Source organism: Parasteatoda tepidariorum, chromosome 1, assembly GCF_043381705.1.
Source record: "Parasteatoda tepidariorum isolate YZ-2023 chromosome 1, CAS_Ptep_4.0, whole genome shotgun sequence".
Lineage (NCBI taxonomy): Eukaryota > Metazoa > Arthropoda > Arachnida > Araneae > Theridiidae > Parasteatoda > Parasteatoda tepidariorum.
The window spans coordinates 23,879,109-23,904,941 of NC_092204.1; the positions used below are offsets into that span (position 1 = coordinate 23,879,109).

General features: G+C 27.6%; 1 protein-coding gene across 1 annotated transcript in view; it reads right to left on the reverse strand.

Moving 5' to 3' along the window:
* The window catches only part of LOC107443826 (cell adhesion molecule Dscam1), a 74,699-nt gene that overhangs the window by 24,697 nt on the left and 24,169 nt on the right, over window positions 1-25,833 (reverse strand). The window contains exons 3-9 of the mRNA XM_016057829.3: window positions 20,872-21,033; window positions 17,408-17,557; window positions 11,572-11,689; window positions 6,091-6,266; window positions 4,972-5,241; window positions 3,967-4,374; window positions 914-1,075 (exon numbers count right to left, since the gene is read on the reverse strand). Coding sequence (XP_015913315.2) covers window positions 914-1,075; window positions 3,967-4,374; window positions 4,972-5,241; window positions 6,091-6,266; window positions 11,572-11,689; window positions 17,408-17,557; window positions 20,872-21,033 — 1,446 coding nt within the window. The remainder of the gene's footprint in view (window positions 1-913; window positions 1,076-3,966; window positions 4,375-4,971; window positions 5,242-6,090; window positions 6,267-11,571; window positions 11,690-17,407; window positions 17,558-20,871; window positions 21,034-25,833) is intronic.

Sequence of the window (25,833 nt, forward strand, 5' to 3'; positions counted from 1 at the left end):
ATATTTCTCACTGTAAAGAAGTCGGATTTAGTTTCTTATAGTTAATCTTGGGTAATAAACAAAGGTTTAGTTACATTAGTTAAATAATTTACATGGTAATCCTTTTTTAAAGGTGGCTGGGTGGGGCAGTTGGTTTGTCGTCGGCCTTCTGAGCCCAAGTATGCGGGTTCTATCCCCGGCCCAGACACCCTATTTTCGGGATTCAGAAAATCCTCAGCGACCATGTCGTATGATTATGCGGCATGTAAAATATATCCTTAAGTGCCTTATTGGCTCTTGGCATTTCCGGCAAAATTAAATTCCCAGTGCACTTCAGAAATATTATTTAAATTTAGACAAATAGAATCACGGTGCTGCCATCTAGTGTGACAGAAACTAGACGTCCAAATTAACATGGCCAACGGTATCTCACCCATTGTAGCAATCCTGAAAGAGTGGATACCACTTCTGGAGAACGCACTAGGTCTGCTCATCGGGATGACAGATTGTTCAGCTCATAGGAAATAAAAATTCTTTTTCAAGGAAATAACGAGTAAAAAAATTGACTTATTCCAACGGCATTTTTTTATTGATTTCTAAATCATTTTAAAGAGAAGAAGCGTCATTGTGCAAAATTGAGCTTTCTAATTAAAATGATACGTTAGACATAGATTTTTTTCGTATTTAATTGCGAAATTTGTTAGAATTATTTTTTTTTAAATTTCAAGTACTATATGATACTTACATCAATATACAAATCGCCATTTACAAATTAGTTTGCATCACTTCCCCGTGCAGCAGTTTTGTTAAACTCACATAGAGACATAAATAAAGAATTAAATTTAAAACTACGAATTCATTTTTCAGTTAATTAGTTCATTAGTTGTAAACAAAACCTTGCATTTATTAAATAACTATGAAGCTGAATGCTCACCAACAACATATATATGGATTGTCGATTTCGCTGTTTCACCTTTCTCATCGGCAACAATGCAAGTGTATTCACCTTCATCTCCCATCCTTTCCACACTGTGAATGCTTAAACTCCCTGTATGGCTGATCTTCTGACGGTGATTCATTGGAAGGATGTTGCCACCTTCAAATACATTTACAGTTAACCAAATACAAGTATTAATAAGTCACGAGGCTTAATCAAATCATCTTAACAAATAGATAAATTTCATAAAACATGTATAATGCTGGAACAATTAAACGAATCACACGGAATTACTTTTGCCGCATTAAAACTCCGTCTTTATGCTCCAATGGGTTGACTTTAAATTTGCTAATTAATTATCGCAGACGGTACTTTAAATTACGAAATCAGAACACAAAAGTGCGTTTTCCAAATAAATATATTTCTTATCAATGCATTTGGAATATATAGGTGGTAGCTGCAATCTATGCAGGAGGACGGTTCACAGCTAGGACAACTTAATGCTAATTTTACTTTTTGAATATTTCATCATATTTCGAGAATTTTTTAAGCAATTCGATTTTTTTTTAAATGAAAAACTTCTTTAAAAATCCAGGAATTGTTCAACCCATTTTATTCAAATTTAAAGTTTTGCCTTTTAAAATTACAATTCTTAAAAATGGTGCAAAACTATTTATAAATTACAATTCAAAATTGTTTAAAATATTATTATATGAAATAATAAAAATTAAATAATTATTCAAAATAGAATTTTGCATCTTTGGATAAACAAATTTCAAATTGATGTGCAAAACATTTCTGATTCAATTAAAAAAAGTTCTCGATGTATGGCGGAATACTCGAAAAGTAAAATTACATTAAGTGTTCCAAACTTTGATCCGCTCCCATGACCAAACTATTGGAGCCATACTTCCATGATACGGCTAACCGCCGTATATTTTAAAGGCCCGAAATCTGAATTTTTTGAAATAAAGGTTTGTTTAATCAGAGAAAGTACATTTTTGTTCCTGATTTGGTATCTTAAAATATCTTTGCATTAATTACTTTGCATTTTTAAGGTCACCTTTTGAATAATATATGTACTAAGACAACTAAGAATGCGTTTATACAAAATTTTTGAATAATGTCGCACAAGAAATATAAATAACGGAGACGGATTCGGTTCAATAATACGTTCTGCAATCAGTTCAGAGAAATTTAAAATTGAATAAATGACCAAAATATCAGAGGATCAATAATTGAATTAGGAAATTAGAGCATCTGACAACCGAAAATATATTCAACTGTTGTTGTTTTTTTTTAATTTCATGCTCTCTCTTTATGAGTGAATATTTTCCATAGCAAGATTCATGATGTAACTCGAAAGTTTCTAACTATGGTAAATAAGGTAAAACAATTTCTTATCTCTAACAGCTGAAGGAATAACATAACTATCCCAACTCAATCAATGTGGAACAATTAATCTTACATTTCTATTCGATATAACATATTTTCTTAAACACAGTAGCAACTATAGGGCAAGTCTGTTGTGTAGAGGAGTTCTTGTGATAACTGCATAGTATTTTTGTTTTGTACCTGCATTTGGTGTTTTAACACAAAGTAGTATACATTTTTCAAAGCAAAAGCATTTCTAGGCACCCTCTAACCACAGTACTTATGAGCTTATATAATGTTGTTTTTTAAAATTTTTTACATCATTCGAATGTTAAGAGATAATCAACACGGAATTGTTTACAATTATAAGTAAGAGAAACCAGTGTATGAAACGCTAATACTTTTATAAAATAAGAATGAAAAAAAATGTTCCCGCTACTTAAACGTGTTTTTTTCTAGCTCAAAGACTTTAATTAGAAACTTTGTTTTTTCCTTTTTTTGCGCATCATTTTTATATTCTGGATGTTTTGATGCTTTCCTTCATCAAACGTTTTGTTAAACGTTTGGGGAAATCTGTTACAATTACCATAGGAATTTATTCTAAAAAATTATTAGCTATAACAATTATTGGAATATTTGAATACTTAAATTTAAAGACATACAAGATTTAAATGCCAACTTTAAGATAAAGTTTTTCTAAGTGTTTCTTTTTAAATGTATTAACAGAATGTTTTTTTTAAATACATAATTATTGTAAAACGCATAAAACCTTGATTTGCTTTGAAATGCAATCTATAAAATGGAATAACAGAAAAATTTGTCAAAATAATTATGATGCGGGTGGCGTTCCTTTATGGATGTACCATAAATGACAAATACAAAAGATATGCTTTAAAATATTCGAAAGTGTTTTATTATAATCTAGGCATTTTTTTGGACATCAATCAGAACAACTCAAAATAATCCTGGCATTATCCAGGAGCAACGTTTTAGGAATGAATTTAGGTTTGGAATTTTTTATTGCGAACAATACGAATGGTACGAAGAATAAATTTAAGAATTTGTGAAAATACAGACAAAGAATTATGCTATCAAAAAAATGCAGAAATGAATGTTTTATTTAAAAATTTTATTGAAAATCAATCAAAACGGCTACGCACTTGAATAAATCTATTTTGCATAAAAAATCCATGTACAGAACATAATGCATGAAAAAGAAAATGGTTTGAAACTCGCAAGAAATATTTTAATTCCTTAGAATAAATGTAGGTTTTTCAGATGGAAATAAAGCGCATTGCTTTAGGATACTTAAAAAGTTGAAGCAACCAATTATTGCAAAATGTTATTCACCTTATAAATTTCAAAAGTTTTAAAATTATTCCAAATTGTTTTCTATGGAGACTAAAGCACATGCCATCTCTCATGCTGGCATAAAGGATGGATGATGGAAGGATTTGTAATTTAATTTTCTTTATAAATGATTATTTCAGTAGCTAATATCAAATATAGCTATTTCTAAATTTGTAAAAATTATTCCGAAGAGCTGCAGCAGAATGCCATCTAAAATAAAAATATAAAAATAAAATAAATTATATTCTATAAAAAATATTCCCTGTCATTCTATAATGAAGTGCCTTGCATTTATTTTATAATTAAGAACACATTGGGATATTTACCTTTCAACCAAATAATTTCTTTAATTGGATAACCTCCATAAGGACAACGAATTACTAAGTCTTCTCCTGCAATTGCAGTTAGATTCGGCATTCGTCTGATATAAGCAGGTCCAACCACGTTAACACGGCTTGAATGAAACAGACTTCCGACTTCATTGGTGACGTGACATTGGTATTCGCCGCTATCTTTAAGGTGAATGTCACTAGCATTAAGAAAGCTTAGTATTTGTCCCTGTCCATTGACGTAATCACTGACAATAAAGCGAGGTCTATCCTCAATCAACTTGCTCTCAAAGTACCATCTCACCTGGGGGGTTGGATTACCAGTTGCAATGCATTGAAGAGATATTTCATCGCCTGGATGTACGATGTTTTCTGGAAATGCTGAAACCAATACTGGAGCAATATCTAAATTTCAGAAACAAAATTGCATTGGAATATTGCTTTATATTTTTTAGATTTTACAAAGAATGTATTATACTAAACATTAGAGATAGTTTTTAACTTTAACAAAACTCGAATGAAACATTTCCTATTTAATTAATTAAAATAAATGTGAGAAAAATTTATTTTTTTTGGTTAAAGAATATTAATAAAAGCACAGCTGTATTAGAAAAATTGCTTAAATTATTCTAATTCTCTAAAAATTGCTTAAATAGAATCAGCCAGAAATATGGCCAGAAATATGCAGGTCAAAACCAATATACAAATGAGCCAGTCATAGCCGCAATTAGAATCTCTAATTAATGAGATGTATCGTATTTTTTTTTTTTATAATCCGATTTTTTTAACTTTTTTAATGTAGTAGTGTTTGTTTATAAGTAAAAGATAAATATAGCATAAACTAAAACTTAAACAAAACGCATAACGTTTTGGTAAGTATTATTTTAAACATACAAATCTCTTTCAGCGCAAATTGTTCAATTTATTCCTTAGGAACAGATTCGTAAAGACAATTTTTATTTGTATAACAGGTTCTTAAGAGTAAATCATTTAAACATGTACCTATAATTTTGAGTTCTGCAGTGCTTTGCGCGTTATCTGAATCACTGAATGCAAAACACTGATACATCCCTTTATCTTCTCTCCTGACAGATCTGATATGCAAAACGTCACGTGACAGAAGATGAACTCTTTCCGTTGTCTTAAGGGTGTGTTGATTCTTTCTCCACACAACAGAATGTACCGGAAAACCACTAATATTGCAGCTAAATGTAGCTTCCTGACCAATATTCAGTGCCTGATGAGCTGGACTTAGCTGCACAACTAAAGGAGCTAGAAAAAAGTTATATTTGCAGTTTTTAATTTCATTGTGTTTTAAATAATTCATATATTATTTGTTCAATTATGAATGTATTGTATTAACAGTATATTTAACAATCAAAATCATTTCTTGTACATTCTGTGACTATTTTTTATATCACTGAGCTCACCACACAAACACTCATAATGCAGCTAATTGTAGCTTTCTATTCCTTATTCTGGTTTTAGCTGCTCAACCAATGGAGCTAAAGGAAACCTGCATTTAAATTTTAAACATGAAATGATTATCTATTTACTGACATATCTTATATTTATGTACTGTCTATTAAGCTGCTGTACATTTAATTAGGATTTCTGGTTCATTGCGAGTATTTATATTACTGAATACACCAAAGAACCATTTGTAATGCAGCTAAATGTAGCTTTTGTGCTAATGTAGTTATACTTGATTTTACGTGATTTTTGTTAGCTAAATGTAGTTATACGTGATTTTAAATTCGTAATTTCTATTATCGCTCAGCTGCATCCATTATCGCTTTCCATTCATTATCGCTATTATCGCTTTCCATTGCATCCATTGACAGACCAGCAAAGACTTGTATCCATAAGATTCAAAAAATTAGTCGTGTTACAGCAGTGTTACTATTTTTTTTCTAATGTTGAAAGTAGTTGGCACAAATCGCTGCAAGCTAATGTTTATTTATTTTTTTTTTGTATTGCCCAACTCACAACACTACTTTTTTTTACACTACACTACAAACTATGAAAAAAAGTAGCAACTACAGTAGCTGTACTACTTTAAATGTCTAATCATCATTCTGCGTAAAATAGTAGGAATATTTCTAGTTACATCCTACTTACCAGAAACTTTTAAAGTAGTTTCTATTCGTCGCTCTCCAATAGTGTTTCTGACTATGCACTGATACTTCCCGCAATCCGAGTTGGCAGTTTTTTCTATATGAAGAGTTCCTTGATTAATACGGATTCGTCCATCCTCCTTAATTGGTTTCAATATACCATTAAGATCTTTCATCCATCTAATAAAATAAGAAAAAAATTAATGTCTTTATTGTTAAGTATTTATAAGAAATCATCTGTAAGGAACTCAGCAGTCAGTTATAAGTTGAAAATATAGTAGTGTCCCGAATGATTATGTCTTTATTTTGTAGGTTAAAAAACCATGAACAAGGTAGTTTTTAATCACTAAAAAAATTCAATACTTCATGGACAAAGTAGAAGAATTCATCATCAGAAAATAGTTGATTAATTTTATGATGACCCTTTGCGTGGGTTTTTATTTATTTATTATCTTAGAAGAAAAACAATGCTTAGTGCGCAAAATAAAACTGAATAACTTTTGATCTAATGATCAGATCTTCACGTTCTAGGTTTCAATGTTAAGGGTTCAAAGGAGTGACCTCAGACACATATGAAGAATGACCTTCTTCATATGTGAAAGAATCCTGTTTAACAGTGTGATTTTTCTTAGACACTTCATTCGGTTTCCGGCCTAGGCAGTTTCAGTCAGTTTAAACCATCTAGTTCTATTCCATTCTATATTTCCCCATCTATTAACTTTTTATTGAAACCAAATATTTTGAATCAGAATAATATCATATATTTTTAATTAAAGCTTATTAGAACGCGAGACTGAATATTTCATAATACTTGGTATTTTATTTTTCGTGGATCGAGAAAATAAAATGCTGAATAAACGGAATTTTGCTGAAATCTTTTTCCAGTTGCCGAAAATAAGCCCGATTTGGCATGTATCCCAAGTTAGGCTTTTCGAGTTGAGTCCGTCCTATTTCTATTTCCTTCCTTTTAGACTAGTCCTATAGACTAGTTGTTGGCAGATTAGCGAAATATTTCTTGTTTTGATATGAAGAATTAATAATATAAGCGTTTTTTAAAAAGTTATCTTTGATTTAATAAGCATTCAATAAGCGAAAAAATTTTAAAATAAATAGAAAAGGAAAAAAAAGTTAAAAGTAAAAGTAAATTAGCTAAAATTATCATTTTTTTGTGTATGCAACCCATTAATTTGTTTCCTTGATTTGTGTTTTTTTTCATGCAAATTCCCAACATTATTAAACAGTTTATTCAGCTTTTTAAGTCCATTTAAAGAAAAATAAATGTATTGCGTTTCCTGGATTTGTCATAATTATATTGATAAATTGGGTAACATTTGCATGTACATTTGCATTTGGCAGTTTAAGTTTGCCTAAAAATAAATCGAAGAATAGATATACAGATTTATTCTTTTATTTTAAGTAATTGAAACTTGAAAAGCTAGCCATAAAATATGAATAATTTATTAGAAAACATAAATAAAAAAAATTCACATTATATAAATGCGTAAACGTACGAAAATTTTTATAATAAAAATAACTAAAATATAATACATATTTGTCAAATACTTTAAAAAAAGGTTATCAGATAATGTTTTTGTACTGTTAATGGTTTGTATCGTTAATGTTCTTCTATTGTTTTGCAGAACTATGGTAATTATATACTGAAAAAAAAACTTATTCAATTCTGAATTGCGCCTGTTCAAAATGTCTCAAAATAAAACACCTTAATATTATTTTGAGGAGAAAAATACAGCATATTGAAAAAATATTTTATTAAATGCTAAAATATTCCTGTGAAAATGTAGTTTTGAAACATTTGTGAAGCTATCATTCGCTTATAAAAATGGGACCTTTTTCGACATTAAGAGAATGATATTTTTATCGATAATCAAATCTTTTTTTTCCTAGCTGGGGTTTTATTGTAATTGCAGCGATAAATTTTGGAATAAACACATGCTAGATGAGATATATTACTCCCAAAAGTATAATTCAACAAAAAATGTGACCTTTTTTTGCCAAAAATGTTTTTAGTTAAGCCTTGGAAATAATATTTCTATTTGGATTCATAAATGAATGTAAATGAATGAAAAGAAAAAAATGTTTGATATGTAGTTATGTTGCCCTTCTATTTCTTTCATGTCTGGAAATTTAAAATTATTCTCTCTTTTTGTGATAAAATATATCATATCTAATTTTTAAATTAATCCAAATTACATCATAAATTAATTATAAAATTTCTAATAAATTACTTAAGGGAAAGAAAAATATAATTGAGTGAAGGGTAAAAAGCATATTAGAATGAACGTAAAAATATACTATACATATAAATAAATCCTCCATTTAATTTTGAAAATATTACTAAAATACAGATACTTATTTTTGTGTACAGAATTTATTGAAATATACAATAAAATTCTCCAAGTGGAAGATCAAAACATCCGGCTATAGATAAATTTATACCTCAGCGTTAAGTAAAGTTTCTAGAAGACCACTAACTTTGCCAACAATAAAAAAAAAGATCTTGGCAACAAAGATTAATGACTTAGAAAAAGTTAGTGCTTTTAACACAAATGTGGGCTGCCATAAAAAATACACTCACATAACTAAATAAAAAAAATAAAACAAAGAGTATAAATCACATGACAGAGAAGTAAACAAAAAGAAATAAATATGCTAGTTAGTAGTTTATTTTTCGAGCAGACTTTGCATCACTAAGAATAAAACATTCTGTAGATAAAAATGGGCTTTAAAAATAAACTATTATGAGTTACGCGGCACGCATGATGAAAATTCATCGCCTTATTTTCGCATGTGTATTTTTATGAAGAGAAGATGAAAAACAAATTAATAGCTTTATTTTGTATCCTGTACTTTAAGAATGCCCAAAGTGATTTACTGTTAGAACTCCAGTTTCGTCATTTTAATGGATTACTACTCTTCTGGATGATATGCTATGAAAAAGCAAACATAATATTTCGCATGACTGAAAAATTTTAAGGCTTTGAAGCATCTTTGACATAAGGTATCTGTGTTAATATATAGATGAATTTATGGTGCCTAAGAGTATTGTAAATATTGCCATTTTTCGCAAGTTGTTTACTTTGTTTTCAACATCAAAGTTAGTAAAAATTTAAATCTAAATACCGACACAACGGGCCTAGTTTCATTTAAAAAAAAACAAGTACGTTTCATGAAAATTTATGTAGAATACTAGATAAATACTAAGACAAAAGAGCCTTTTCTAAAAATTTCACTTTGTATTTGGAACTTTGTAATACAATTAACAACTTCTCGTTTCTGGTTCATTAGATTTTTAAAAGAGATTCACTAATGTATATTTTTTTCTTTATTTTTTTGACAATTCAAAAAATATTCAACAAGGACGTTGCTTAAGGAGCTTCTCATAGAATAAAAATTTCGGCAATTAAAAAAAGAACAATAACTTTTTTTTAAAAAAGAAGTAACGTGTTTTATGGAAATTCTACCTCATGAAGAGATAGCTGATTTTCAACGAACGTGTCCACAACAAAAACTCAACTCAAATAAAAACATTTTAAATTCTAATAGAGCACGTCACTTTGCATTGGTTTACAGCAAAGATGTATAGAATTTTGACATAGATATAAATTAAAACTGCTCATCCAAAAATATTTTAATGAATTTCGAAGAGGAACGCTTGATATGATGTCGAAAATAATGGTATGTATCTTTTGTGTTTGATTTAATACGGGAGAATAGAGCTATATTGTGAGACCATTTGTCAATTGGTGTGGAAATTCATAGTTGAGTTGAAGACAAGGGTATTAAGTTTTTGAAATTGCTAAAATGAATTTAATTTGCAGTTGAGTTAATTTAATTTGAAGACATAAGGGTTTATTAATTTGTTTAATTATGTTGCATCAATTTACCTTTTTTAAATACTTTCGATTGTCTTTTATTTCTAAGAGATTTTATCATTTTAATACAATAAAACTTACATATTTCGTAATTTTTATCTTTTAAGTAAACAGTATAAACATAATAAGAATAAAATATATTTATTTTTTGCATTCAAAGCCCCAAATTATTTTTTTAAACAAAAAAGTAATTAAATTATTATTTTAGCATTTTATTGATCTAATATAATTTTGGTTTATTACTATTTCTTGTTGCTGTTTTGGTATTTTTCATAGTACTCAGAATTTTACAATTAAACTAATGGAAAAGTTTTTGAAAAAAATTAGATAATATTTGACAATGTAGCACTTGAAGTCCAAAGACATAAGTTAGAGTTGTAGATCATTTATTTATTAATTTGTATTATATAGAAACTTAAAGCCAGTGACATTGCATGTAAGTTTATTTGATTTCGAAATTCAGTTTTTATTTCAATGAAAATTTATTAAATGTGGGAGTCTAAAAAGAAAAAGCAAAAAATGCATTTAACCCTACAAAGTTTTTATTTTTTAGGTTATAATTGTTACTTCTTAAAAAACGAAGTATTTTCTTAACAATTAAAACAACTAACATGTTTTTAAAAATTGTAAATTTCTTTGATTCATTATTCATAACTCATATACTTAGCTAACAGAATTTTACAACTGAAATGCCTTCGTCATCCATTTCGTGAACAATGAGCTAAAATTTATTAATTAGGGTGTTATTGGGAGAAAGAAATGCTACAAAGAAAGATCCCTAATGTTTAAATATCCCATTTTTACCGAAATACTTATTAAACAAAAAATAAAGAACAGATTTCGACAAACCGGTATCCTCACGTTAAAATTAGAGATAAAAATTACATGTTTTTCAAAATATTATCTAAAATTTATCTGTAATCTAAAACAGAAGAAAAAATACTTTTATTAGATTTTCTATTATTGTTTTATCATGTTACACTTGCTTTCAGTAAATAACATTTCATTTCATTAACCAACTTTCTCTTAACATTTAAAGTACATAAACCTAAATGAATCATACGTTATCTACAAGAAAATGGTATAGTAATACTGTTGCAGATACGATATGCCTAATATCCAAAGTAGTAAATATGAAATATGTGTAATCCGAAACAGTAGACACAATATATCTACCATCCAAAATAATAAATACAAAATTTATTATCCAAAATATTAAATATTAAATGTCAATTTCGATTATATATATTAATATTTTTTTAATTCTGCTTTGGTTGTTTCTGTGAATAATGATTTATTTCATCGACTACTTATTACTGAAAATTTAAGATGCGGAAGCATAAATAAATGATAATTCACCAGATGTTGGTATAACAACAATGCAACAGATACAATATAGCTGATATCCAAAATTGTAGATACAAAATATCAGTTATCCAAAATAAAAAAATTAAAAAAATATACGTTTGGTTAGATATGTTATTATTGTTTTATTTCACTATGGTTGTTTTCTGAGAATAATATTTTATTTTATTGTCCAGCTCTCTTAATGAAAATTTGAACTATGTTAACTTAAATTTATGAGAGCTTACCTGTAAGATGGTGCCGGATTTCCTTCAGCTATGCATGGAAGCTCTGCATTTCCTCCCTCCTCTGTTTTCGCCTGATTCAGATGAAAAGTCACTCGAGGCAAAGTAGAAGTGTGAGGTTCTGGAAATAAATTTAAAAAAAATAAAGTATATTAAAACATATAAACTAGTTTCTCTTGGGAGAAATATTTTATCTTCACGGTTGTACTCAACTTACTAAAATCAAAAATTCAAAGTTTGCACGTAATAATTTATTGAAATTTATTTCTATTATGCAAAGTCAGTTCAATTTATTTAAATTTTTACAGCTATTTTAAAAAAATTTTGACGTTAATCTGATTGCTTTAACAGTTTTTCTAACATCCAATTCCCATTATCGACATTTTAATCTCTTTAAATCCTAATCCTTTTATTAACCGTTAAATTTAAGTCAGAAATATTTTAAGCTGTTTAATAAAATTGGTAATGTAACGAAAGCAAATTATTTGACTTCATTTTATTTGTAGCTGACCAAAACATGCCTAGATTCCAGCTTTCTGTTCTGAACGCTTATAATAGTGTGTCTTTACGGAATAAATCAATAATTATTTTCAGCAGATATTTATTCTATGTCTTTCAGCATCCTATACCATTAACTCGACAAGAGATACTAAATTCACGCAGAGACGACACGTTAATTGACTTTATCTGACATAGCTATTATAATGCCTCCATTGAAACATAATTTGATATTACTCTCAATTTTAAACTCTATTTTTTATTACTAAGAAAACATGGAAATAAAATTAATTGTTTAAATTTTTTAAAGGAATTACAAAGGGGTTTTAAAGAGCCTCTGCTAAAGAAAAGCAAATTATTCTACTTTATTCAAACTGATATTCATATTTTCAATATTTAAACTAGGTCATATTACATTACAATAGGTGCTCTTAAATTATCAACCTTTAAATACATTTTTATTATTTTCCTAAAATTGAAATTTAAATCATATTCTCTTTAAGGTTAACAATTCCATATTTCAGAGAAGGAAGAAAATAAAAGTCGATCTTAAAGCATCTTATTCACTTCAATAGAATTCATTCACAAAATTTAATGAATTAAATTAAAGTCGATAAGAGTAAAATGTTGTTCCAAGAAATCAGAAAATAGTTTATTTAATGATTCTGTCGAATGGCTTTATGAAATGCATTTCTGTCTCATTACTCACCTACAGAGAGAGTTACTATTTATGAAATGCGCATTTTGCCCCAATTTTTCATTATTTTATCAAATAAATCAACTATTTATCAATTTTTAAATATATATTTAAAAAATACTTTAAAAGTCAAGCCAGAATGCATGTTTAATTATAATATTGTTGCGAAAATTCATAATGAGCGATAGATATATGTTATTTATGTAAAGTTAAATTATAATATTCACATAATTTTTATTCTATACTATACTATTTATAAACTAGTATAGATTTTGAAAATTATTGGCTCAGATGATAAATGCTTATTTGAAGTAAAAATTTACGATTGTATTCGCTTTATACATATTAAATAAGGTTTATTTGAGAGTTTATTTTAGTATAAATAATTGAAGGGAGGTATTTGAAAACAATAAAATATTCATGACTAACTTTGTACACTTTTCTATTATCCCATTTCATTTGTGCTTTGAGCATCAAGAAAAAAAATGAGATCCATGCAATGCATAAGCAAAAAAAAAATATGTATATTAATTAATTTGTCAATTAATTTAATTCCGGAAGAAATTTCATTATGATTAAAAAATTAATCAAATTAACTCAAAATGTAAAACAGCAAATTTCGAGTTTGTATTTATAAAAATACACTACATTCACATTTATGGAACCACTTGATACGCAAGATTCTTCTTAAACTGTCGTTAATAAATACTTCACGTTTTTGTTCATGTTATTGGCCCCAAAGTAACGTACCGTAAAGGGTTGACTAGCAAAGATTTTAATGCATAGTGTTTCATATGTTATGTATTACGATTTGATGCTTAAGATTATGAAAATACCATTAGAAGATGAGTTTCCATGTTAGCTGTCGGAGTCGTTTGTTTTCTAAGGGTAAAATTAGATGTTTGAGTGGCAAGACTGAAGTGATCAATTTTCGATTCCTGATTCATCCATGCAGTATTTGTTTACCGTGAGTGTCTCATTTGGCCGATGAAGTGAAGGATTTAAAGCTCTCAAGAGAGTCATTTATCGAAGTAATTGTTCTGTTCCCTGGTTTCAGGTCTATCTGGAGCCAAATAAGGGCTACGGGGTATAATAGATAGAGGAACTTAGACTTAGTGGCGCTCATGCGATCCCAATATAGAAAATGATGAGTAAGATTAGTTTTTTAGTATTCTCATGAATAAATATAAAAGTTTTTTTGAAAATTTAAATGAAAACAGTATCATATAAATGTTGTTTAAATAACAAAACACAGAAATTATTTTTAAATATATGCTTAAAAAGTGCGACTTTGTATCTAATAGGAAACAGTTTTAAGAATTTTCTCAGCAGTCCAAGAATTGTTATTTTATGTATTATTTTGATGCAAATTTTACTTCACACTCACTCAAATTCAATAATCTACTGTAAACGCAATTTGCATGGCTCTTAAAAGTGATAAGATAAATAAGTAAAACAACCAACTAAAGCAGAATAATATTAATTAATATATTAAATTGTTAAAACTGTTGCCTGAAGAAGTCGCAACTGAAGAAAAAAGCTCAATATTTATATATTTGTACAAAACAATTATTTACATGACGTTTAGAACTGCTGAATGTTAAAGTACATTATTAGAAAATGGCAAAGTTATTTTAATAGCTTCTGAAAAAAAAGAAAGTTTCAGCTTCGATGTTCATATCTCTATTTTTTAGATTCCATCAACTGATTTTATGCTTCTTTAATGTCATAATTTAAAACACATTCGATTCATAATATTTTAAAAAGAAATTAAAAAAATAAACTATTTAACTATTATATATATAACGCAAACAAAAGTTGATCGCAGAAAAAATTATCAGTTAAGTGCTTTATGAAAGCAATTTTTACAAAAGAGTTAAATAGAGTTTCAATAAGCAAAGAAGTTCGTAATATATGATGGAAAACATTTACGCCTTAAGAAGTTTATGCATAGTTCAGTGACCGTGGAAGTACATGGTTGGCACTCTGTCCATATATATATCAATCTATATATATATATATATCTATATCTATATCTATATNTATATATATATAAGTTTGCTATGCTATATTTATTAAATTATCAATTACATTTAAGTAAAGGTAATTTATTTTTATTATTACTGAATTTATTTAAAAATGTATCAAAAACTAAAACTATACCAAATGATATCAGAGTTTTTAAGTGCCTCAAAAATAGGGAATTTCACAAAAGCAATTTTTAAGTTTTGCTATTTTTTTTTAAATTCATTTTAATTAAATGGAATATCATGCATCATATAGAAAACAAAATGAATCGAATGTAGTTATGCAATATAATGCTGAAAACTGAAATATGAAAATGAATGGTCATATAGGAAACAAAAATATTATTTAAAACTTTAAAATAGTCTGAAGTTTGGCTACAATTTTTTTAACTGCTCTTCTTTTGTGTTCTTAGAATGATTTGTTTTACTTTTGTAACATAAATTATTATGATATTCCCCAAAAAATCTTAATTTCCGCGAGGCATTTTAATTTCAACTCATTACAAGCTACGGCATTTTCCTAGGAAATAAACATAATTAAAAAAATACCGCTGTGAAAAAAATATATACGAAAGGTTTTTCCGCTTTCATTAAGTTTTTTCATCATTTCAACTTCTTTAATCATGCAATCAATTTCAAGAATACTCAAAGTAATTTTGAGATCGATGAACTCTGTTAAGCTGTATCATTACTTTCTTATCTGATTTCTGAATCATTCCTTTCTTATCTTAATCCTTGAAACTTTTCAATATTAAAGTTTCAAAGCTAACTAAATAATTTAATTACGAACATAATTAAATTTCATTTATTGCCTTGCATAACAGTTTGGAAAATGTAATGAATGATAAATCTGAAATGTACTAAAAATCTATTTATAAGTATCCTCATTTATTTCAAATAAATGTGAATTTTTTGCTCGAAATTTAAAAATGATTTGCCTGAACATTCTTTAAACTATCTCAAATTTGTCTGTGGATTTTTTAAACCCTGAATTAAAGGATACAAATACCAAGGGGGAAGAATAATCAATTTTTTAATTATGAAAATAAAAGTTTTTGTGTGTGCCAAGTACAGTGTTTTACTTAATTCTTATTGTTATATATTATTATACGCCTGACCTTCCTCTCTAGACATATGAAGTAATATTCTCAGTGTTTTTTACACATATTGCATGATAGTTTGTAATGTATCATAAGTAGGAAAACGAAACAATAGTAATCAATATTTTATTTAAAATCAAATTGTTATTAATTTCCTTCAGTTCAAACAAATATGATCTTCCTTTTGCTCAAAATTTACGAATGATTCAGTTAAAAATTATTAAAAAAATCACAAATATTTCATCAAGACAAGTAATGCGTTTTGTTTTCTTACGTATTTCGAAATCTAATAAAACCAAATTTATGTCAACTGCATTAATAATTTGGCTGAAATGAAGAATTTACTTATTTACAAATGTTCTTACTTTAAGTTGCATACGTACAAAATTGGTTTACTTTTTGCACTTAAAAACTTTTAATTTTTAAAATAAAAATCCTTAGCTAGTTTATAGAAACAATGGCTTTCCTCCCTGTGTATCAATGCTAAATGAAGAAAAATTTATGGGTGCCAAAATATACTTCCTTATGTATCAAACCTCAATAAATTCTTAAATATTAGTTCTATCAGTTTCGGATTGATTTCATCCCATATATAGAAAGACAATAATAGGAAAAAATACCTAATCTGTCTTGTAAATTAGTTCTTTCATCCCTCCTATTATAACTCTTCAGAATAGAATATAAAATGATATCCTAAAATGACTTTCATGTGGATAGTAACAGAGGAAAAAAAGTTCCGTTTCTGTAATAAAGGGAATTCTTTTTTTTAACTTTGTGCTATCACCTCTCTAAAATAAATATAAATGAGTTATTGAGAGAAGAGTAATTAAATAATTTTTCATTGATTTGGATTGTTACGCACAATATAGTATCAGTTAAATATATGAATGTCTATTGGAATTTTTTATAATATGAAAAATATCACTACGATCAAAATTTATTTGGAAACTTTAGGAACACTTTTTCAAAAAACTGCACGTAAGAACTCCTGAAAAATTACTTCAAAATTAAGAAAAAAAACAAAATATCACAATATTTAACCGAAGCACTTCGTTCAACTTCAACTTCATTAAAAGGAATGCTGAATATCGATCAATGAGTAAGAGAAATGTATCTTACAGCGCATGTTTTGAAACTTACTCCGAGAACAAGTTATTTAAGTCATTATTCTTGCGGCTAAACTGAGAAGTGAATAATAATTGTGAGTACCTATTTTATAATTAATTGCAGACTCAAAAATAAAATCATCTTATCTCTTGAAAATTAACATCTTAATATTATCAGAATCGTAATCATCGAGACTGCTCAGCAATCTGCTGAAAAAAAGAAAGGAAACAATTCCACCCTATATATATATATNCACAGCGGGTTGCTTTTCATAATACGTACAATTGTAATGCCTGCATTTCTGATATGCAATACCTCCCCCCCCACCAAAGTCATCAGCTGAAAATGGATCTCATTGGTTTTTGGGCAGTGGGAATAAGTGCTGTTACCAGGATTAATTTTAAATTTACCTGTAACAGTTATGGTACCAAAATTGACGCTGGTTACCAATTCACCAGTTAGTTTGTTTCTTGTCAGACAACGGTAACTCCAATTTGAATCTTTTTCTTGTGATTCATGTATCAGGAGCTCACCAGACTTTAGAACAGTGTAAGACCGAGCTGTAAAGAAAAAAAAATAAATGTCCATATATTAGATGCAAATATAACTTGATAATGATAATTAATTAAAGTGACATTAAGTTTAATTTTTTTAATGAATTTGAAGCACATTCAGCACTTATTGTTTGAAAGTTTCCATTTTTCGATTTCGGTTTCAATACTTTCATAGAATTTGAATATTATTCTGGTTTTACCGACTGTTCCTGAATTGTTAATCAGGGTACAAAACATCTAACAAAATTAATATTTTATGTTTCCAAATTTCTTTTTAAAATAAATTTTTAATTCAGAATAATCTAATAAAAAATTATCTAAAATATTAATTATAGAGAAGTAAAATGTGTCGAATATTATATTTAATTTTGATTATTTCAAGTTCGAACTATTCCTAAAAAACATATATAGAAAGAACACAATTTTTCGCTTATTTTGAACTTATTTTATAATTTTTATTTGAACGTAATATGCATATGCATAGATATGGTTTGAGTTTAAAATGTTTATTCATTGCTGATTCCTAGAAAATTGTTATTGCACTTTAGCCATCAAGCTAAACAATGTTATTAAATATATTCTAGGATTATACTAATAATACTAAATAATGGCAATATTATTAATATTTATGCTGTAGTGTATATTGCAGAAACTTAATATAAAATTTATTATCAATTAAAGCAACAATAATTTTTAAATCCTTTACGTTTTCGTATAGTTTTATCACAATACTTAAAATTATTTTCATTGAACATTTTAGAAAGGAAAACTACACATTAAAAAGCAAATATTTAAAAAAAACATATATATTAATATACGCGGAGCAAATAAAGCACATCCCACGCTTACAATCATATTTCAAAAACAAATACGGGTGTTTGTAAAGCAATATTTCGATTTAAATCACCTCTTTTTAAATTAATCCTTTATGAATTACTGGTTATTCGACAATAATGAGATAAATAAATTTTCTAAAAATAATTCTCTATAAAATTTCATTCACACTAAAATGTAAATCAATTTTCTTTTCAAATTTAAATTCCTTAAATGAAAGACGGAAAATCGGTTACATACTTTTAAGGAAACAGCAGATTTTAAAATACTGCAATTTATATTCCACATAGTTCTTTGACATTTTAAAATTTAAATTTTCTTAAAAATCCCATATAATAGAAATTTTTCGACAAAATTTATACTCCCACGCATTATACATTCGTTATGATTCCATTATGCAAAATATTCAATAGTATTCCAATCATTTCGCCCACGTAAAAGCTACCTATAGGAGAAACATCTACCTACAGGTAAGGGGTATTCCCCTACCTGTAGGAGTCAGAACTCCCACGCAGTTTCAGTAACGTGGGCGTTGTTTCTCGCGCGCTATGGATTAAAACTTTCTAAGTGGCGAAGTTAAAATATCGATTACAAAGAAAATGGTTAAGATGAATTCCCAAATGAGAGAAATAAATATTATCCTCGCGAAAACAGCTCATCTTGTCAGTCTCAGCTAAATTTGAAACATTTTAATTGGATTTTAATTCCTTTACGTTTACTTATTTGCGCATCTGAGAAAATATTGGAATTTGTGGTAATACTAAATATTGATACGAAAACAATTTTCGTAGTGGATAGAAAATATTTTCAATGAAAGGTTAAAGTTTGTTTGCAATAGGGTAGCTCTTATCTTCAATTTTATTTTTAGAAAGCCTTTGTCCTTATTTTAATTCTTAAATAAGCTATCAAATGTAAATTTTGTGGTTTTTAAGACCATTAGGTTATTGTTGAATTCCATAACCTGTTGAATATGTATTTAAAACTAATTCCTAAAAATTGAAAGGAATAGCTCATTCTGTTTTAAAGTGATTGAAAGTAAGTATTTGATGATATAAAAATTCATGAAACCTATTTTAATGTTATTATGTCTAGATGTAAATGAACTTGAGGTTAATGACCTATATTTCGCCAAATAAGGTGTTTTCCTTTTCAGGACACCTTCAGCAGAATTTTGCAACAAAATACTACCTCATATTGACAGAATGATAATTTCAATAATATAGTCCAAATAAAAAAAAAATTTGCGTTTTTTATGTTATTTAAAAGAACTGAGATGATTTTTTTCCTAAAAAGGGTATGGTACTCAGAAAAGAAAACAGTTTTTATGTTACTTGAAATACGTCGACTAAATTTATCAAGCTCTGGGATGTTTCAAATTAAAATTCTTTTCAGAAGGTTCGATCTTGTTTTTAAATTTATTCTGATTTATATGACACAGAAGATCACTGGATGACTAATTTTTTAGTTGTGCAAAAAATAGTTAAAATATATATGTATTCAAAAAATATGTATCGTTAATTTAAATAAATTCATTTTTACTGTTTTATTAATAAATATTATTAATTAATTTATATTTATTAACTTTAATGTAATATATCGCACAGGTAAACTATATTTTAAACAAACCTGTAGCTATAAAACATGTTAACAAAAATGTTAAAAATTTGAGATAACATGTTAATATATTATCTCAAATAAAGAACATTACACTTAGTTTCAAACATTAGCTAACTGTCATCAATTGTATTTATAATTTTAATTTTTGATTGCAAAAAAAGCAAATATTAGTTGTAAACTTTTATGATAAAATAAGTGATGCATTTATGATAAATTTTTATCCATATAAATCCAAAAAACCAACAATTTCATCTTTACTTCCTGGTAACCAATATAGTAATCTACATAGTTTATCTACCCTAAAATTTCATTTGTGTAATAGTGATTGTATAGTGAATATCTTGGAGCGTTTTGGTGACACGACCGTTTCTGGTGATACGAAAGAGATTACAAGAGCTAGTTGAATGCTGGAGGCCATGCAGACTTATTGACTTCTATTGCTTTTGTATATGCTAAATTATTGTTTAACATTACTTGTTTATGGTATTTTATGATATTGTTACTTTTTTTTCTATGTGTGTTTAAGCGAAATGTTTAACTCTAGGCAATGATGAATATCAAGTACTACTTCTAGAAATAAAATAAAAATATAATGAGTATTATTTCAGCTTTATAAACATAAAGTTCCATTCCCAAACCTATAATTTTAGATAAAAATACATGCTATACGCGTTTCCACATTTGAGATTTGTGCCCTAAAACTGCTTATATAATTGGTAAGTATATTAAAATTGGTTTGAAGTGCTTTGAATTAATCCAATTTTTTATTAATTATGTAAATTATTTCTATATATATTAATCATACTTACATTAAAGAAAGCTTCAATTTATAAAAAAAGTAGCCTTTAATTAAAAAATAAATAAATTACCTTTGTTTTCCTTGCTGCGTAATGTTAGCCCATCGCTTCTAATCCATGATTCGACAAAAACAATGTCTTTCAGAGATGATGGTAAGTGACATTTCAGAACAGCAGTATTTCCTTTTACTACAAATCCATTGTGAACTACAGGATTGAAACGCTGGTTTACCACTGTAATAAATGTAATTATTAAATAACATATATTATTGCAACAAAAAAATCATCGAATCATCAATAGATTGATTTCATTAATTCAAGTTTTAGTATTGGTGTTTTGCTTTTATTTATTTTTACTTCATGTTTTATATTGTTATAAAATATTATATATCCTAGAAAATTGTTATTNCTATTTATAACTTTACACGTGGAAACGCTATTTATAACTTTACGCTGAAAATTTGAAATCAATTGCTCCATATATATATATATTTCGTATAAATTTGCTAAAAAAGAACTGTAATGTTTTGTAATTAATTTCAAGTTGTACCAAGTTTCAATTCGTTTATTAGAACAGATTTAAAATTTGCATTAATTATTGGTATTTTCGTTTAATTTAAGAGTCCCGTATGCCAAAAACTTATTTAGAATACCGAAAGCACTACGTGTTTTGTTCAACCTCTTGACACGAGCTTCCTCTGCCATTTTGAGTATTTGTATTCAAAATTTTATTTAATTAACTAAATAAAGCAAATAATTAAAAACATAAAATTTAAAAAATGCATCAAGAAAGTTTTAAAATTAAGTTGTCTATGACAAAATCTATCAAAACCTAAGTATCTGTTACTTAATTAATTTCTACTTATTATATGATATATTTGAAAAAAAAAAGTTGATATGATAGTTAAAGCAAATTTTACTATTTAACTATTTTAAAAATATTTTTAATCTTTTTGAGTGTAATTTCTTTCATTATACGAACTTAAATTTTACGTTCATACGTTTCATTATATATATTTTTGGAACAATTTTAGCACACAATGAGTTAAATCTAATATAATGCATGTTTATATATTTTTAAAAAAATGCTCATTCCAAAATTTAGAATTCAACGAAGGACCTAAGCATATGGATTATTCAAATGGAAAAATATAAGAAAATATGCATCTACACAGATCATGAGACTTCGGAATTCTTAAAAATATTTCTCATTCAGCTTTTGAAATAGCTTTGAATATTAGACAAAGAAATGTACGTTTTTTCGCAGCCAAATGTGAACACAATATTGATCGAGAGTTGGAAAATGGATTTTGGACTCCAAAAAGAAATACTTCAACCGAGCAAGTCTGCATTTACAACCAAAAACAGTTCGAATTTTAAAGAAATAAAAGAAGTTGACTTATTTCAAAATTCAGTTTATTTTCTTCGTTCAGAAAAGATTAAACGGGAATGTAGCAACAGGAAAATATTTTTCAAATATATTTTTAAACTTTAAGTGAAAACGAATAACAACTCCACAAGATAATATTAAACTTCAAAATTATTTATTTTACTTTTTACAAATCACGTTATAATATAAATACAAAATACAAATGCAGAATTATTGGATATATGTTTGCCTTAATTTGCGATAGTATTTTCTGTTTTAAGAAATTCTGCTCTTTTCAAAGCAAAAGAGACAAACAAATAAATAAACAAATCTTTGAATTAATGGTTTTTTTAATGTAATTTAATGGAATAGAAAATTTCACTGTCAACTAAAAACAGAACATTTAAAAAAAATATCTCAAACATATCTTAAAATTTTGAACAGAATTAAATAGAATCGAGCAATTACAATAATTTTCCATTCAAACAATTCCCATTAGGAGAATATATTTCATTATTGTTGTTGTTATTTTAGTTCCTTTACAACTTTTTCTTTTGCCCACGACCTTTGTCAATGAAAGTTTTTCATCCATTTGTTTATAAAATCTCACTTTAAAAGCTTGTTGGCTGAAAATAAGTTTATGACACATATTTATTCAATATTGTAGTTTGACACGAATTTTGTTGATTTATAAAAATAATATGGGACATTTCTTTACAATAAAAAAGGAAACTGACACATTCATTACAAAAAGTGCTGAGCGAAGAAAATGGAATTGGGATTGTCAAAAAGGAAATGATAATAATTTAAAAGAGAAAAAAACGTGAAGCAGAATTACAAGAAAACATTTTCACATTTACGTTTAAACCAAACGAAGCAGAAAAATTATAATTTTGCATGTAATACTTAAAAAAATGAAATTTATTTCCTTTTCCGCAATTTCTTTCTTTTGTTTTTGTTATACAAAGAACCATGTGTTTAGATAGTTTTATTGACAAATTATGCGGACAATTACAAATTACAAAATTATACAAGCAACTATACTAAACTAAGGCTTACATGAGATTTTATTGAAATTAAAAAATTTAGAATCTTAACTTTGGCAATATTAACTACTTAACAATGCTAAGTTAGAGAAAATATATCATTAATGATTAAATTTTAAGAGTAACCACAAAATTATGCTTAATTCCTGGAATAAAAAATGGAACACCATGATAAATCTTTGATCTAATGACAGAAATTACTCATTTTATAGCTTAAATCTAAATGGTTCGAAGGCCTGAACTCAATTATTCTAATCAATTAGTGAAAACAATCAGACATAAAAATGTACTTTCTTTGTATAAACATACCTTTTTTTGAGACACTCGGATTTCAATTCTCAAAATGTGGAGCGTAGGCGCAATCTGGAATATACGGTTTCAATCGTTGCGTGAAGGGAGCAGTCAAAATTCTGGACTCAAACTTTTATTTTTTAATACAATTATAAAATTCAATTCTCCAGAGAGAATTTTAAACAAAAATAAATTTTCAATTTTAGTTAAACATTTTACTTAAAAAGCGCAGTTTTTTTTTTTATTTACTTAAAAATTTTCATTTTAAATGAAAAAATACGAAGTTTCAGAGAAATGTTTCTGAGTTGTTAAACTTAAAAAAATAGCACTGTTCAATTTTAATTTTTGAGAACTATTCTAAAAATTTCATTCATTCAATTGCTGCATTTCTTTTAAATGATGAAAAAGATTGGACACCTTATAATTCGAAATGTTTCCAACCATAAATAAAATAATCTTACAAAATCATTTTTGTGGGGAAATATCTTTGGATAAACAAATATAATTGGGGGCAAAAAGTTTTCGATTTCATGATAACGTTCTCGAGGCATGGAGAAATACTTAAAGACTTAAATCAACGTTAAGTGGTAAAATTCACCAACTGCTCGCTTGACAAATCTTTTGGGCCATATTTCCAAATTGCGGCTTCCTACCCACCATGTTTTGAAGAACAGCACACACACACAAACACACACACACACACATACACACACACACACACACACACACACACACACACACACACACACACACACACACACACACACACACACACACACACACACACACACACACACACACACACACACACACACACACACACACACACACACACACACACACACACACACACACACACACACACACACACACACACACACACACACACACACACACACACACACACACACACACACACACACACACACACACACACACACACACACACACACACACACACACACACACACACACACACACACACACACACACACACACACACACACACACACACACACACACACACACACACACACACACACACACACACACACACACACACACACACACACACACACACACACACACACACACACACACACACACACACACACACACACACACACACACACACACACACACACACACACACACACACACACACACACACACACACACACACACACACACACACACACNTTAAATATATATATATATATATAAACTAGGGGCTAAGTATCCTCTTCCCTGCCGCTTACCAACCCCGATGATAGCTTCGTAATAAATGTTGTTTCTTGGCAGAAAACAATTTTTCTACTGAAATTTAAATTATTCACTTAACATGTATGTGTAATAAAAGGAATTATGTTTGCTTACGCTGTCTGCTTGTTTTGATTTTTTTCCTCTTATGCTTAATATTTCAATTTTTTATATTATTTCATAGTAGCAAAAGAAATATCTTAAAAAATATACATAGAATTTAAATCCATTTAAAGTTATTATTCATTAAAAAAAAGAATAACTATCAATAGTTTATTTTCGTTTTAATTTGTGCATTTAACTTTTATAGTATCTATTTATAACTTTACACGTGGAAACGCTATTTATAACTTTACGCTGAAAATTTGAAATCAATTGCTCCGCTGCAAGGGAAGTGATTTAAATATTCTATTCCCAGTTCGGTATTCGAGTTTTCGGCTAGACGCATGCTCAGTTGCATTCTATCTTCTTTCACTCTCCGGTGGAAGAATAGATTGTGTCGAAGAGTGAAGTTCGTTTATTCTACGTCTCACAATCACGTTTATTGCAAACTCAACTGGATAGAGCGATGTGCATCATTTATTCCCAAATTAAGAGTTTTCTTTCGCTTTAATGAGCGCAATTTATTATTGAAGACAATTCGTTTAAATGTTTAAATATTTAAAAATATTTACGTCCAAAATTTTACTTCCTGTTAATTTGATGTATCAGGTCACTAATGCTGATTTTATGTAGATTTATTCTGGTAATTAATAAAGAAAATTAAATTTGCATCTAAAAATATCTTGATAAATAACTAAGATTTTTTTTGATTGTTGAAGAAATATATAAATACAAATTTAATTTTTTCTGTGTTTATTTGATGAAGTATCTGGTAGATTGACTTTTTAAATAAAAATTTGTAATAGTTAGAACAATATAAATAAGCAAATTGTTATTCGCTGATATTTTAAAAAATAAAATTGAAATTGAATATAATTTACCTAAAAAAAATATTTTTTTTTAAAGAATGAGATCTTCGCATCATATAAATTTATTTTGATTTTTAATTCTAAACATTCTTAAATT